A 16,775-nucleotide genomic window follows, 5' to 3' on the forward strand; every position below is an offset into this window, starting at 1 on the left:
CTGCAGGCCTATAAAGCTGGCTAAGAGACAGGAAAGGGAGGAGTGTGGGCTCTAGATCCCTGCTGGCTGGGAAGTTAGTGGTCTCCAAGAGTGTTGGTCTCTATAAATACTTGTAAATAGTAGGTGGTGGGAATGGACACAAACAATAAAAGGACATGGGTGCTGCACCTTGGTTGGTCTCTGGGTGTTTGGGGGGCCTAGCCCGGCAAGGGCCAGGTTACAGGGCCATAGAAAGGAAGTCTGTCTAGAAGTTAAAGCACAGATTAGGGAATCAGGAGACATGGCTTCTATGTTTAGCTTTTGCTATGTAACCGGAGGCAAGCTATTAAATTTCAGTACATCTCAGGTTTCCCCATCTATAAAATGGCAATAATGATACCTACCTTGCAGGGGTGTTGTAAGGCATAATGAGTTAATTTTTGTATAGTGTTCTGAGATTTTGTAAAGTGCTTGGATTGCAGTGTTATAGGAGTTCAAGGCATTTATTATTGCATCACTTGTGACATTCCTCTACTGGGAATGCCAATTGTTATACATCTTGTGATATGAGTAAACAAAAATGTTTTTAAAATGTATTTTTAGAGGGATAGCTAATAGAGGCAGCTATTAAAATACCCATTCATATAGGAGTAAACATAATACTGAAATAAAAAATGTGAACTATTTAAAAAAAATTCTTGGACAGTATCTAATCACATAAGACAAACACTGTAACAAAACATTTCAAGTTCTTCAGAACAGCCATAGAACAGCAGGCTTTCTAATTTTGAAGCAGATATATTAGAATCATTAAAGAAAAGCAGTGCCCAGGAAACAAGATAATTTTTTTATTTTTAGGCCAAGATTTTCAAAGGCAACTAGTGATTTTGGAAACCTCAAATTTCTGAGTGCCCAACTTGAGAACTACAAAGGACCTGATTTTCCAAGGGTGGATGCTCCACATTTTCTGAAAGTTAGGCTTCTTTAAGATGACTCAAGTTGACTCCAAAAATCGAAGAAACAAAATCACTCAGTTTTAAAAATACTGACATAAGCCTCCACTATTCTCCATTGTAAGGATGCCCTCTATGTTACTGGATCAGATGCTCATCACAGAAAGAATGTCCCCAATATGCTTCTATTCAGAGATAGGTAAAATTAATGAGGGAATTAGAGTGACCTCATTAAATTCACTTTGGCTGCTTCCCCAGGATATAAAACCAGTGCATTAGCTCACCATGTCAGCTGGCCACTCCATATCTACCTACACCATGGAGGAACGACTCAATCACCTATAGGACTGAGCCCTTCATTTCTGACAAACTTATAAAGAGGCTGCATTTCAGGTATAATGACTCAATACAACAAAGCAAGCTATTAATATTATTACTTTAGGCTAGCGTTTAGGGTAAAGTGATGGTGGAATGCTGGCATCCTAGAAAGGACAAAGACCCAACTACGAAACTGAACGAGCACAAATTACAATTTTTAAAGTTAGTTTCACTGGTGTAGATGAGGCCTTTGACCATTAAGGTCAGCTGGTGAAAAATGGTAAAGGTCCATGATGACAATGTGGCACATATCCACTTATATCAAGACTATTTCCCCCCCATACAGTTGAACAATAGACATTTGAAAGAAGAGCATCTACATATCCCTTCTTAATTTGCTTGAAGTTTTACATTTTCTTTCCCTTTTAATTACCTGGGAGGCTTCATCACACAGTGGACTATTGAAGAAGCACAAAATGACATGGAAAATCCTCTGATAGTTGTACAGCTCATAGCAGTGATTATCTCGCAGTCCTTCTCCAAGAAGCCTAAGAACCCACTCACGTTCTGTTTTGTGCTGGAAACCACACAGAAAAGTACCAGAGTCACTGATTTCAAAGTAAAACATGCTGGGAAAAGCCTCAGCACAAACAATACAGTTTCCTACAAGTGGCAATATCAACTTTTCCGGACTTCCTCTTTTCAGCTTTTACCACCACAAAATGTAACCAACAGACAGATTTCTGCAGGAATAATGGGTCAATGGGGCAAATGTGATCAGAGACAAAATTTAAACAGTTACTATTTCTAAAATATCTTCACTGAATTCAGCATTAATAACTAAGTTAGACTATCACTGTAAGCTCTTCAGCGCAGGGACTAGATCTTCATTCTGTGTTTGCACGGTGCCTGGCACAGTGGAGCTTTGATTCCTAATTGGGACCACTAGGCACCGTCACAAAAGAAATAATAAATATTTATATGAAAATAAAAATGAAACAAAAATACCAGTAAATAATTACAAGTGTTGAGTAGAAAACTGATGGGATTTTTTGGTTGATTACTAGACATTAACACCCTCAAGTCATAATACTGGCTAAGCCAGGCAATATATTGCTCTCTTAAGTTTATGAAACATACAGGACATGAATCTCACATTACCTCTAAATCAAAGCTGTAGAAAAGCTGATAAAATCCCGGTACTTTCTTCAAGTCCAAGTATTGATGCGACAGAAGGAATTTATTTATCTTTGTGTACATGTGCTCCTCTGTGAACAGAGTTCAGTGGTTATTGCTGAGGAGGGAAATTTAAGTGTGCACATTCAAAACCTCACTGATGAAGTGGGATCTACAATTCATATTGCCTCGGTAGATGTCAGAAATATTTCATTGTGTGGCAAGTATGATGTTCTCATACTGTAACAGTGATTGTATTATTGTTAACTATTAATTTTACTTAAAACAAAAATAAACAACCAGAGAACGCAAATGATCACATGAATCTTTAACACTAGTCAATTCTCAATACTTCCAAAGTTACCCTTCACTCAGAAATAAAAATCTACTGCAGAGTTAAAAGCAAACCCCACAGTGAAATTCACAGATAAGCCCCAGGGAATCTCATTAAAAAATACAGGATACTAAGCATGGTGAAGTGTTACAGGAAAAGCCAACTCAAAATCATGAACAAATTCCAGACCATGCAATCAACGGTTTAGCTTACAGGAAAACATCAGTACCAAAGAAACACATCACTGAAACATTATGCAGTTATTCTACATATTATATATTTGATAAAAATAGCCATTTAGGGCAGGGATTCATCAACATTTTCCATGGTGTGAACCGCAGCTTAGAAGAGACTGTCTTGTGGACACCTCTGATCCTACTTGCAATATTGCAGACAACCTCTCCTCCCATACATGATCCTATAAACATTCTTCTGGCAATTACAGTAACTAATCAAATGGAAAAGTAATACAAGGAAAGTATTTTCTTATATTTTTAGATGTAAACACAGAGGAGAGCCAGCACACCATGCAAATTGCCAAGTCTCCACAGACCCCATTTTTTAAACTTTTGTATTATGACCAAATCTGGAGATGCACGCATTAATGCCTGGATTTAGGTGTGCAAATATCCCACCTGGCTTGCACAGACATCAGGCTATTTGCATGACTAAGTCAGGCATGCACACACAAATTCTAAGTCCCAAAAGGACCATTAGAGTATCTTGTCTGATCTCCTGTATAACACAAGCCATTCATTTTCATCCAGTTATTTCTGTATTGAGCCCAAAATTTGCGAAGAGAATATTCACCTCCTCTGCAACAGATTAGATGGGATCTGAACTGGCAACTACTTGCACACAAAGCACGACACTTTCCACTCCTCATAAGATTTAGATTCTAATGAAGGTTTTTCCTCAAAACAGTTCAAGGCATGCGGGATAGGGCACATAAACTCTGTCCCTGACTGGAAAGGGTTAAACAGCAACTTGAGGCTTAATTAGTCAAACCCTGCTACATCAGGGTTGGCTGTTAAGCCTGAAAAGGGAGTTTAAAGAGGGAAGTCCAGCAGTGGAGCCTGGTGTGTAGGGAGTACAGCAGACAGGCTGTCCTGTGGATGGCAAGGAACCTGACTGAAGACAGGAACCTTGATGACCTGTATGCCTGAACCCCTGAGCAGAGCCGGTGCTAGGCATTAGCAGACTAAGCAATTGCTTAGGGCCCCAAGCAGCTCAAGGGGACTCCCATTCGCTTTTTTAGTATGTGTTGGGGAAGGGGCTCCCAATGGCCCAGCACACTTCTGCACTGAGGGAGGAGAGGAAAGCGCCAGCCCCTCAACAGTGGGGTTGTTAGGGACACAGGAGCCTGTCCCTCAAAACCTATAGCAGCTGAGGTGTGCCTGTGAGGAAGAGGGGGCCTGTTGAGCCTGGCCGGGTTATATATTTTTGTTGGCATTTTTGTAAGAGTCTCTAAGACACTGGAAGGAGCTGAACTCCCTAAAGTGGTACGGCCAGGCTACGTCCACAGCTGGAGCAGGTAGAAGGACAGTGGAGGAAACTGAGGTAGAGTTGCAGCATCGATACATCCGGTTTCCAGGGGAAATGCTGGAGTGGAGATTGTGCTATAGCATGTCTCATGGTTGCTATGTTTACCAATATGCTTTGATTCTACAGCATCACTGAAACTAATCGTTCTATGCAATGTTGTTTTCCCTGCTTTAGCCCCAGAAGCTAAACCATAGAACATACAATTTAATCCACAATACCTGGCTTCAGCATTTGCTGCACCATTCTAGCAACGAAGAGGGTCAAAGAGAAAGTAAACCTGAGATTCGGTTTTCTGATTCCATTTTGCACAACATCCATAAGATAGAGAAGCTGTTGCACAAGAACAAGGAAGAGAAAGCTCTAGTATTACTCATCATCAGATAATACAGCAGGATGTTCCTCAATGGGAGTGTGGCAAAATAGACCTTAATTGTATTTTACAAGTAACAAATCAAGCCACAATCCCAGCAGAATGACTGTTCTAAGAATTCAAATGTGTTTGTTTTTTTTTAAAGCTCACAGATTATAATCATAATAAATCCAGAAAGAAGAAAACAGAATAGGAAAGATGATAACAGATCTTTTAAAAGAACATTATATTAATTCAATCAGCTCTTAAGTACACATCTCTATAGCTGGGAATTGCTAACTTTGGAACAAGTGAAAGTGTGCGAGAAACACAATCCCATCTTTGAGGACAGATTAATAATAATACTAAACACTGAACCAAGGCTTGAGAAACCTGTTTGCTCACCCACCCAAGGGCAAGTAGGAAATTAGAGGCTGGTGAAAGAGTCCCTTCCAGGAATTAATTTGCCCTAGGGTGCCTACCGAGGCAAGTTCTAATATCATGGATAAGTTAAATCTAGAACATTTGTACCTGTCTCTGTTCTCGAAAGCGAGCTCCTTCCAGGTGAGAACGAAAGGAACACAGGACATAGTACGCTGCTGCTCGCATATTGGAATCATAGCTGCTAAGGGCAGCTACTGTTAGGCCCAAAGCATTCACTTCCACAAATGCATGGCATGCCACTACACACTCTGTGGAAAGGAAAGACGTTAACATTTGTAAAAACAACAACTACGAAGGACATGTGGCAATGCAATTCTTCACATTAACTTCCATTTAAAAACATCGTTTCTGAAAGTTGAACTAGAAACTGTAAGTTTAATTGACTGTAGCAATGTGTTGTGAACACTCCAATATTCGGGTTAGGAAGGGACATTCTGCACACATGCATCTAAACAGGAACATTTCAGTTTCCTTGAAGTCATGTTGGCCAGTTCCTGGTGTGCTGGGATACACCAGAGCTCATCTTCAAAGACAACTCAAAGAATTCCGCCTGGTGCATGAAGCTGGCTGGGCCTGGGATCAGGCAGAGTGGCTTGTTCAGCTCAAGTTCTTAGCTTGCCAAACAACTGTAAGGAAGACCAGGCTATAGAACAGGGGTTGGCAACCTTTCAGAAGGGCTGTGCTGAGTCTTCATTTATTCACTCTGATTTAAGGTTTCGCGTGCCAGTCATACATTTTAATGTTTTTAGAAGGTCTCTTTCTAAGTCTATAATATATAACTAAACTATTGTTGTATGTAAAGTAAATAAGGTTTTTAAAATGTTTAAGAAGCTTCATTTAAAATTAAATTAAAATGCAGAGCACCCCCAGACCGGTGGCCAGGACCTGGGCAGTGTGAGTGCCACTGAAAACTTAACTTGTGTGCCGCCTTCGGCACACGTGCCATAGGTTGCCTACCCCTGCTACAGAATAAAACAAAGAACAGGGCAGAATTTAACTACCAAACCAACTCTTGCCCACTCCTTTTTTTTCTAGTGCTATCTTTTCTCTTCTCTTGGTCACCATTGATTTCAGTGGGTCTGGAATTGGGCCTCAATTCTGTAGCTAGGAATTGTAGTCTTGTGCAACAAGTATATTGAGTCAGGTGAACAGTGTTTCAGTGTTTACGGGCACCTATCCATAAGAGGGCACCCCCAAAATCAAGAGGTATTACAGTTTCAAATGGCCTTATCTAGATTTCATTCCTTGCAATCTGCTGTACCTCTGTAGATTTTGTCATTTTTGGAATGATGTACTCACCGTAGCACGGTCAGGGCACTTGTCCCTTTATGGCACAGCTTCAAGTTAGAGTTAGCATGGAGCTGCCTTGCTCAAGGGGGAGGTTTAAGAAGCTCTGCTGATGTGGGGGGGCGGGCGGAAGAGAGGGCAGTTTGGGCCATGGCCCTGCTCATTTCAGAGTGTTGTGCACCTCAAGAGCATGCAGAGGGAGCAGTCCAGCAGTTCCTACATTGCAGGGACACAATCTGTGCCCCAAGGCTGCACAAGAAGAGGGGGCTCCCCGTGCCCAGCCTCTTGCACACTTAGAGTGGCAGGACACTATCCAGTGCTCATTATTTGGGAAGGATATTGCCATAAGTGGAAGACCATGTAAAGTTATGAGTAAGTTCTGGAAAGACTCTATGGAGCTCAGTGTTTGATTCATGTTAACCGTAGGGAAAAAACGAAACCTCTTGGGCACTCCCCATATCCTGCGTCTGAATGACGAAACAGTGGGGTGAGTAAAAGCACCTCCAAGATAAGCATCCTTTTACTGAAATGGATATCAGAATAAGACATGGATCCTCCCTCTTAAGCTATTAGCCATGGTCAAATAATATAGTTTACTAATTTGAACAACAATACAGGACCATCAGTGACTTTAACATGTAGGGCACTTCCTAATTTAAACCCAATTTACACCCCCTTTAACTTTCTGAATAAACCTGCTGTCTGCATAAAATTTCTCTTGCGTAGTTCCTCCTCACCTGGGGCTGAATTTTTTAATGGGATTTTGAGGTTAATCAAGCCATTTTTAATGAGGTTTTGAAAAAGTGGTGGCATTTCTATCCACTCATAACGCAACACCAACTTGATGTAAACACTCCAGGCTTGTTGTCTATGCTAGTCTTCAAGGAGAAACAGCAGCAACAACCTATGAAAGCTTTAGTGAATGTTTACCAGCTCTGCTCCCCCTAAACCAAGATACCTAAGTATGTTCCTAGACCTTTGATCACTGAAGGTTTATATTTGTCATGGCAATTTCTCCTCGGTGTCCCCTCAAAATCACAGATTATCTATGTCCCCATCCCAGCAGCTGTGCTCATTCCCTCCTCAGCTGCCAGAACACCTATCTCCGTCTCTCGGCTGGCATGTTCTACATATAGCTCTGCTGAAGATGGGACAGCCAATGGTAGAATTTTCCCCTCCCCACACTTCACCCTGGCAGCTCTATTCCACATGACAGAGTGATAACCTGTGCAACAGCACTACTGGAAATGCATTTCAAAACCATCTGCTGGAGAGAGTCAACAGCTGTTCTCAGCACTAACGATTCCTGTACATTTCCCCATGAGCCTCCTGGCTAAGTTAGATCCATCATACTGAATTGGTAGTACTCAAAATACCTCAGTCTTCTCCCTCATAAGGGGCTCGGTCATGAGCCTGGATGCACAGCTGTGCAGGGGAGCATAAAGAGCCCCCTAACTCCTCCGCATGGGATGTCCACATCGCCGGAGTCTGTGCAGGGCAGGAACAGTAGCTGCGGCCAGGCTGCTCTCGCATAGGTTGGGAGGAAGCTGGAGGACCTTTGGCTCTTCCCCCGTCTCCCTCAGCACCAGGGGCACCAGAAGATAGCTGGCAGCACTTCCTTCCCTGCTGGATTCTCACTCATAGTCTATTCTCTGCCCTTTTCCTGGGGTACAGTGGCTATGTGCCGCCCTTACTCGGCTGGGTTGCAGGGTGCCGGTACAGCCCAAGGTAAGGAACCTTTCCTGGTGCGTTTAACACACACACACTTCAGAAGAATGATCTGAAGCCTACCAGTCTGTGAAGGGTTTTCTATCTCTCCCCTTAGCAGTTGCTGATCCAAAGTTCTTGTCTGAAGTGCAAATGCGAGGCCAGAAGCTCTTTAGAGTAGGAACTGTGCATCACTATATGCCTGTCCACAGGCCAGAACAATGGGGCCCCAATTCCAAGCGGAGTCTCTGGGTACTTCTATCATATACGAACAACAAATGATAATTTCCCATGGTCATGTCTCATAATAAAATCCTATTTCCTTATTTCAAGGGTATAATCTATGTAACTCAGAGGAGGATTTATCTAGAAACTCCTCTTCCACTGTGCACATGGCATGGAAACATTTTCAACCAAGCTGCCCTTGGAAACAGCAACCAAATAATTGATGTGAAATAACAAGCTATTGAAAAAAAAACGTTAAATGTATGTTTGACATCCAGTTTGTTTAAAGAACCTTGGGAACCACAGTCGGAAAGCTTCTGATAAGATGCTTATCAGATCTAAAGTTAGAGAGAACTGGGTATTTGCACAATTCAAGGCCTTTACTCAGCAAGCAGTAATCATTTGTATGTTTATAATTATGTACCGATGCACTACATAACATCTGTGCACATGATGCTGTACAGCAAGTGCAGGAAGCAGGCACAAAACAGTAGGTGTGAGATTCTTGAAAGTGGCTTAAGTGACTTAGGAACATATTTGGACTTGGGATCCTAAGTCACACAGGCACTTTTCAAATCCCACCTTTAGTCAAACAGCCAAAAACACTGGGCCATCTAACACTGATCCTGTTAGAACACAAGGGGCATTCTGAATTTCTATAGCCTTTTTTTTTTTTAAATATACACAGGATGACTATGTTATTATTACTGTCAAAAGCATATTGGTCAATTTGCAACACCAACTTAAAACAGCACCTCCCTTCCCCTTCGTTCCCACCTACACAGGTACTGTATTACTCAGGTTTATATTTCCTCTCTCTTCATCTGCACTTTTTATTCTACCTTTCAAAGCAATTATATTATCAGCTTGCCGCTTATTTGAGAAGATGTTATTGCTATAGCAAACAAAAGCCGGCTGTAGCAATCCAAAGTTTACCCAGAAAAGAACATCATGATGGACATGGGAGGGAGGTGGTTGGTAAATTCGCTATGATAAATGTTCCACTTTGATCTTTAAACATTTTATAAACAGACACAAAGCCTCTTCTGCAAATATAGCAGTTGGGTGTACAGGGAAATTGTGTCATATTAAATTAGAAAAGTAATATTGAGCAAGTGATTATCAGCACACACAGAGATATAATCTAAACTTCCCATTGACTTGGGAATACAGGCATAACACGATGATGAGTTTTTAAAAAACACCTCCACTGCTGATGAATTACTTGGCCAAAATTACACTTAATAATGGACCACTATATGTGTAACTAACGAGTAAACACATATAGATTTTAACTCACAAATCATGCACACCAAGAGGTGCCAGTGCTAAGTAGGAAGTGACTAGTGGCGATTACTTGTTACTTATACCCAACCACTGCGTAGTTTATGGATAGTTCTCTTTCTTTTCACATCATACACCTGCTTTTCTGTGAACTCTCAGCCTCTTTTGATTTGAATAGTAGATGCTCTCACACATCCACATAGATGGATTTACTCAGAGGAGCCGATATCTGACGAGAGTTATTCTAAGACACATAAAGGAATGAACCTTCAGTAGCTGTAAACTGGTGCAGTTACACTGAGGTCAACAGAGATCCGTCTGTTCATACCAGCTGAGGAACTAGCTCCCCAAAAAAGCTGACTGCCATTTTTAAGATGGAGAGCTTCCTTCAACACAATGGGGCAGATTCTCAACCCAGGCCAAACTCTGCTCTTAGGGGCAGTGAAGAAGGGGGCCGAAGGGCTGCTGTTCCCTGATTCTCAGCCGCGCAACCCTGGTGTAAATTAGAGCTGTACTGGAACAGCTCTATCTTACGCCAGTGGAGAACTGGACATAGTGGATATCTGTTCCACCATGTGCCCCACCATTCCTTCCTGCCATGCTCTGCTTTGTGCTGAGATGGGGGGAACGGAGCACAGTGGTGACCACAGGAGACCTCTATGACATCTCCACCAGCTTTACATCAGTGAAGAGTTCTCCTAGATTGGAGAATTCTCCACTGACCATCTCCAGCTCTTTCATTTGTGCCCCTTAGGTTGGGCATAGTGACTGTACACAATTTGGCCCTATGAGCAGACAGTATCAAGCCTGGCTTGCCTCATGCCCTTTTGCCAAGCCACTTCAGGTTATAATTTAAAATCTTCCCACTACAAGCCCACAGGCAGCCCTTCCTCCGTATCCTCACCACAGCAGCAATGATTTCTCGCAACTGTATTTTCCCCTTTCTTACCCCTCCCCCTGCCCCTTATTTCATAGGGGCTGTCATAAACAGATAAGTAAGAGTTAATAGAACAAAAGTGCTTCATATCTCTTTTACCTGGATAGGGTTAACAAGAACAGTGAGCCTGGCTGTCACCTGACCAGAGGACCAATCAGAGGACAGGATACTTTCAAATCTTGAGGGAGGGAAGTTTTTGTGTGTGCTGTTAGTTTTTGGTTGTTGTTCACTCTGGGGGCTCAGAGTGACCGGACGTGCAATCAGGTTTCTCTCCAATCTCCCTGATACAGGCTCTTATAAGTTCAAAATAGTGAGTACTAGGTAGATAAGGCGAGTTAGGCTTATGTTTATTTTCTTTATTTGCAAATGTGTAATTGGCTGAAAGGAGTTCAAATTGGTATTTTGCTGAAAAGATTTTAATTTGTACTTGTATACTTAGGCTGGGAGGGTATTCCCAGTGTTTATAGCTGAAAGACCCTGTACCTATTCCATCTTAAATTTACAAGATCATTTTTACTGTTTTTCTCTCTTTAATTAAAAGTTTCTTGTTTAAGAACCTGATTGTTTTTTTATTCTGGTGAGATTCCAGGGGACTGGGTCTGGATTCACCAGGGAATTGGTGGGGAGAAAGGAGGGAAGGGGGAGAGAAAGGCTGATTTCTCTCTGTGTCAGGATTACTTTCTCTCTCAGGAAGAGTCTGGGAGGGGGAAAGAGAAGGAGGGAGGAAGGTGAATTGTCCTCTCTGTTTTGTGATTCAAGGAGTCTGAATCACAGTGATCTTCCAGGGTAACCGCAGAGAGGGGAAGTCTGGGAGAGGTAACGGTGGGGGAAAGGGTTTACTTTCCTTGTGTTAAGATCCAGAGGGTCTGGGTCTTGCGGGGTCCCTGGGCAAGGTTTTGAGGGGACCAGAGTGTACCAGGCACTGGAATTCCTGGTTGGTGGCAGCGCTACAGGTTCTAAGCTGGTACCCCATCTTTTGAACGCTAAGGTTCAGAGGGGGAATTGTACCATGACAGGGGCCAGTCATGGGCACATGGGTTTGCGTATATAGAGCAGCTTGCAGGATCATGGCCTCAAACTAGAACTCTATGTATGTCTCTTGTATGTCCCCAAACCCCCATCACTGTGCTTGTGAGAACTGGAACGCCACTAAAACTAACTACAGAAATGATGGACTATTTAGGAAATTGCTTCACTGGCCCTAGAGCTTTTTCAAAATCTTTTCTAATTACTCTGAAAATTATTAAACACCACAATAGACTGGATAAATAACGCAAATATCATAATCTCTCTCCTCTCAAAAATGGTGCAAACTCTTTCTTTGTAATAATGTTGAATTCTTCCTTCAGATGCATGCCTGCAGTTCCTGACAGTTTGGCCTAAAATGTGAGATGAATATATATTTTACCTGGTCTGGTCAATTCACTGAAGAGCTGAAGTAGAAAACAGGGGTCATAGAGATCACCAAGATCCTTCTCACTTTTATCTCTATACAATGGCACTTGTCCTTCCTGAAACAAAACCCAAAATAGAGAGATACTACTTGAATTTAAACCAGCTTCATTTCAAACTGCCCTGACAATATCATCATGGCCGCTCACAGTCAAGCTCTGAAAATACTAGGTGCAGAATCATGCTTAACCACTGCTGTGTTTAAATATTGCTATTGCTGCCATGGTTCCAGCATGTTTGTCCTTGACCAATATAAGCAGACTATACGAGAGACTAAACTAGAGAACCCAGTGCAACTGTACCGATGCGCAGATATGGTTTAGACAGTCAAACGTGGTGAGTCACTAGATGCCAAATTCTGATCTCGGTTATATTCTGGCAACCTCATTAAATTCAGTGGTGTTGCACAGCTTTAATTACAGGCAAGATGTGATCCTAGACTGCAATTAATATGAAAAAATATAAATAAATACTGGTTCAGTTGGAAGTAGAACAGTAAAAACATGTTCTGTGAAGTGATACCAGCTAATTAATCTTAGCCATCTTGTTACGTATTTCTGACTGCAAACAACGGACTATATCACATTAACAACGGCATGATTAATAAAATTACTAAAAGGAAAGGGGCTTTTCCACATTAAAAGAGAATAACCAACAGTTGATCCAAAGCACCTCTGGTGGCAGGAGACGGCGATGTTGAGGGAAATGTAGGATAGTCTTCATCATCTTCTCTTTATCTAGCAGACACAAAATTTCCTCCATGCTTGGCTGCTGCCATAGTGACTTCCCCAGACTCTTGCAAGTCTTGTGATGTTCCACAGCTGCTGGTCCCCACAATAGAATCCTTAAATATTGTTAAAAATAAGCCTTTAGTTAACAGATAATTAGCATGGTGAGAAAGGCAATTATAGAGATAGATTCAATTTATAAAAGGATATAAATTAGTATTTAAAATTCCCCCTCACTTGTGCTTATTATCCAGTGGGAACTTGAAACTAGAATCTGTTTCCCTGGCAACATCTTTCTCATCCTCTCTCAAAGGCTTTCAAAATTTAGCCTGATGGTGTCCCTTTAGCCAACAAATCAAAGCCTTTACACACCTCAGGAGACTGATTTATTGACAGTGTCAGTGCCTACCACCACTACCTCCTCACACACTGACCAAGACTTGATCAAACTATACAAACCTCAGAATGTCTTGGAGTTCAATTAGTTTTTCAAGCCAGCACCAAAATGCCTCCATGACCCACTAAACCAGCCCTTTCACCCTCTCCTTAGAAACCCACTTACTGTGCTAAGGTTTATTGTTTATTATCTATATAGACCTACAATACACTAAGTACTTTATGAAGTAGTAAGACCACAAAGACAATGCCACTAATCACTTACAAGCTATACAGACTCCCATCAATGACTGACTACGACTCTGCCTACTCCCAATCTCAAGCATGTTCCTTGGATTGGTCTGTATTCCCTGCATGCCAGGGCAGGAACCACGTCTATCTAAGGGTCTGACTACTAATTTATTTCAGAATTCAATATTAAAGTGTTGTTTCTCACCTATAAAGACCTATATGGTTTATGCTACTAGGTACCTTAGAGGCCATTCTTTGCCTCTGTGATAGCATAGCAGCTGAGCGGCATGAGATGACTAGTGGCAGGGTCCTTGACTCTAGAATTAACTTCTGTCCTTACTTCACCAAAGTTCAAATATGCCGACCCTCAGGACAGGTGACAAGGCTTATTTGTTCCCACAGGCTTTTCCATGGGTGGGATGGGGTTGAATGGATGAGACAAAGGAGAGTCTTTGGTCTGTTGTACACTAAAATGTTAGGGTGACCCAGATAGGTCACTCGGGGGTGAAAAATCCACCACCCTGAGTGATGTAGTTAAACCAACCTAACCCCTCTGTGTAGAAAGCACTAGGTTGACAAAAGAATTCTTTGCATTGATGTAGCTACCACTCATCTCAGGGAGGCGGAGCAACCACAGCGACAGGAGAGCCCCTCTTGTCAGCATAGGTAGCGTCTATGCTGAGGGGTTGCAGCTGTGCCGCTGTAGCATTTCAAGTGTAGTTTTGTTGGTGACAGGAGGCGAGGGGGTTGGACATAGGTTGAATTTGTACTTTGTATGCACTTTGTTAGCAATGCTTATACAGGTGAAATGAAGGAAAGGTGCATTTAAAATAAACAGAATGAATAAGCAGCAAAATGCTAAAGGCAGCAGAGCCATTAAAAGTGCTAACTGCAAAGTGGGCTGGCTCAGCAGCAGACCAAGGACTAAAAGAACTGGGAGACTAAGCAATCCTTTCACCCCGCAATGTGGTCTTCCCTATCCCAGTGTAGTGGCACGAGGGGGAGCTGAAATGCTGCTGTCTGTTCTGCACCTGCTCTGTGAATAGTGCCCAGGTTCTATTAATCCAGCTCCTTGCACCAACATTAATTTAATTCCCATTCTGAGTTTTGGTCCTCAATTCAAAAATAAGGTGCCAGGCATATATTAACTTTCAGATTGCTTATATGGCACATGTGCTAACAAAACAAAAGGCGGCAATCAACTTACCTAAAGTTTATAAGACTTAGATCATTCTTCTCATATAACTGAAGAAGCAGTAGTATTTTCTGATCTAAAAAATCAGTAAGACATACATTAAGCATTTTAAAAATAGATCCAATGGAAAATATATTTAACACTCCAATACACTTACCGACATCACTTAGCGTTGCACCATAGGATCCTAGTAATACAGCGAAGTGGCTGCTCTCACAGACTGAGGGACTGAGTTTCACTATAGTTGACAATATATCCACTAATGCCTCTGAAACAAATACGAAACTGTATTTTTAGTTTTTGCATTCTCTATCAGATGGTAGCCAGAAAGAGAACATTTAAACAAACACCTTAATATTTTGCATTAATATTTACACTTGTGACACGACATCGGCAAAACATTTCTCCATCAGCGCTGTAGGCCAGATATGATACAGTAGTTTCAACTGGAACAACCTTTTTAAAAGCCAGCTTGGTATTTACCATCCTATCTAGGTATTTACATAGACCCCATCACTGCAGGATCTGATTGCAGAACAAACATTAGTGAATTTATCCTGTGACATGCAGAAGTGTTACCATCCCCGTTTTAATGGTGGGGAGCTAATGCCCAAATAAATGATAGACAAACTTGCCCCAAGACAAACAGGAAGTGTGTGGCAAAGATGGGAATTGGACACATGTTTTGAGTTGCAGTCCATTGCCTGAGCCAAAAGCCCATCCTTTCTCCCCTACCTGCCATGCCACATCATAAATCAAAGCAAAACAGTGACAACCTCTTCATTAGAGTTAGAGTTAGAGAAAGATCGAGGTAAAGACGAATGAACTCATGACAGTAAACTTCTGAATTACTGAGGCTAGCTTCTTTGAAAGAGCCTGTCTCCTTGTCCTATGGAAATATGGTCCAACTGACAAATGCATGAAATAACGGATATACTTTCACAAAAAATATAAGCAATCCCTTCCTCCTACTGCGTCACTGGAGCTTTCTCATCTTGTCAGGCATTTAAAAACCTTAGAGTCTGCCTAGATTTTGCTCATGACTATCGGCGTTGGCAGTACAAATTTGTCATCAAACTGTTCCACTTACAATTTCATCATCATCTCATATATAGCAATTTTTATCAATGTATCTCAAAGTGCTTTATAAAGGGCAGCTAAATACTATCCCCATTTTACAGTTGGAGAAACTGAAGTGCAGAGCAGGTAAGCGATTTGCCCACGGTCACAGAGCAACTCAGTTCCAATGCCAAGAATGGAACCCAGGTCTTCTGACTCCCAGCCCAATACTCTATCATTAGACCTTGCTACCTCTTTCAGGTTAGGATTTAACTAGATTCCTCAGAGGAGGACTGTTCTATCAAATACACAAGCTAAGAAATTAAAATTTGAAATACAACTAGCAAAAAGTAATATTAAATCCTCTATATTAGTGGTTCCCAAACTGGGGTTCGTGAACCTCTGGAGGTTCATGAAATATTACAGGGGGTTCTCGGGAAAACAATTCCCTAATAGCGGACAGAGCTGTCCATAGGGACATCAGCAGCCCAGAGCCTTGGGAACTTCCAAGAGCTAAGCAGATCAAAGCACGCATATCTATCCCACTGAGGAGAGTTAAACTTCAAGACTCCTTATAAGAAATGGAAAGGGAGGTGGATATTTTTGGCTGTTTTTAAAAATAAATAGGCTGCTAGTGTTGTTTAAGCTTTGTTGTAACATGGGTTGTTTGCCTGGACTGCTGAAGACCTGAATGCTTGTGTAGGAGGAACCCTTTAAGTTGGCTTCTTAAATGCCTACATGCTGTTTCATATCTGATATTCCTTGATGAAACATAGGAGCCAGAGGCGCCAGTGGGGGGGGGGGGGAGGGGAGGGGCGCAATGAGAGTCATGTGCCGACCCCACGTCAGTGTGCACACACCCCCCCCCCACGGGTCCCTCTCCTTTTTTCCCGGCAGCCCCCGCACCTGCCCACCCACTTTTCCAGCGGGTCCCCCCCCCCCCCGACCCCAGGGTGCACAGCGGCTCTGCCCCCACACCCCTTTTTTCTACTGGCATCTCTGATAGGAGCCTTGTCTTGTAACAGGATTAATCAAATTTGATACCAGCTACAAAAGTGGTGCCGTTTTCATACTGTAATAAAAATACTGTAATAATAGTGTGTAATAAGCATGTCATAAAACAAATTTTATATTTCCAAGATCATTGCTTTTATAATTTATGCAGAGGTAAGGCAG

General features: G+C 42.0%; 1 protein-coding gene across 4 annotated transcripts in view; it reads right to left on the reverse strand.

The window, feature by feature from the left end:
- URB1 (URB1 ribosome biogenesis homolog) overlaps nucleotides 1-16,775 on the reverse strand; it is an 82,870-nt gene that overhangs the window by 11,298 nt on the left and 54,797 nt on the right. For all 4 annotated transcript variants that reach the window (XM_050956004.1, XM_050956000.1, XM_050955993.1 and 1 more), the window contains 8 exons: nucleotides 14,698-14,808; nucleotides 14,553-14,616; nucleotides 12,663-12,834; nucleotides 11,947-12,049; nucleotides 5,186-5,346; nucleotides 4,524-4,635; nucleotides 2,412-2,518; nucleotides 1,684-1,827 (listed from right to left, as the gene is read on the reverse strand). In XM_050956004.1, coding sequence (XP_050811961.1) covers nucleotides 1,684-1,827; nucleotides 2,412-2,518; nucleotides 4,524-4,635; nucleotides 5,186-5,346; nucleotides 11,947-12,049; nucleotides 12,663-12,834; nucleotides 14,553-14,616; nucleotides 14,698-14,808 — 974 coding nt within the window. The remainder of the gene's footprint in view (nucleotides 1-1,683; nucleotides 1,828-2,411; nucleotides 2,519-4,523; nucleotides 4,636-5,185; nucleotides 5,347-11,946; nucleotides 12,050-12,662; nucleotides 12,835-14,552; nucleotides 14,617-14,697; nucleotides 14,809-16,775) is intronic.

The sequence above is a fragment of the Gopherus flavomarginatus genome, chromosome 1 (assembly GCF_025201925.1).
Source record: "Gopherus flavomarginatus isolate rGopFla2 chromosome 1, rGopFla2.mat.asm, whole genome shotgun sequence".
Lineage (NCBI taxonomy): Eukaryota > Metazoa > Chordata > Testudines > Testudinidae > Gopherus > Gopherus flavomarginatus.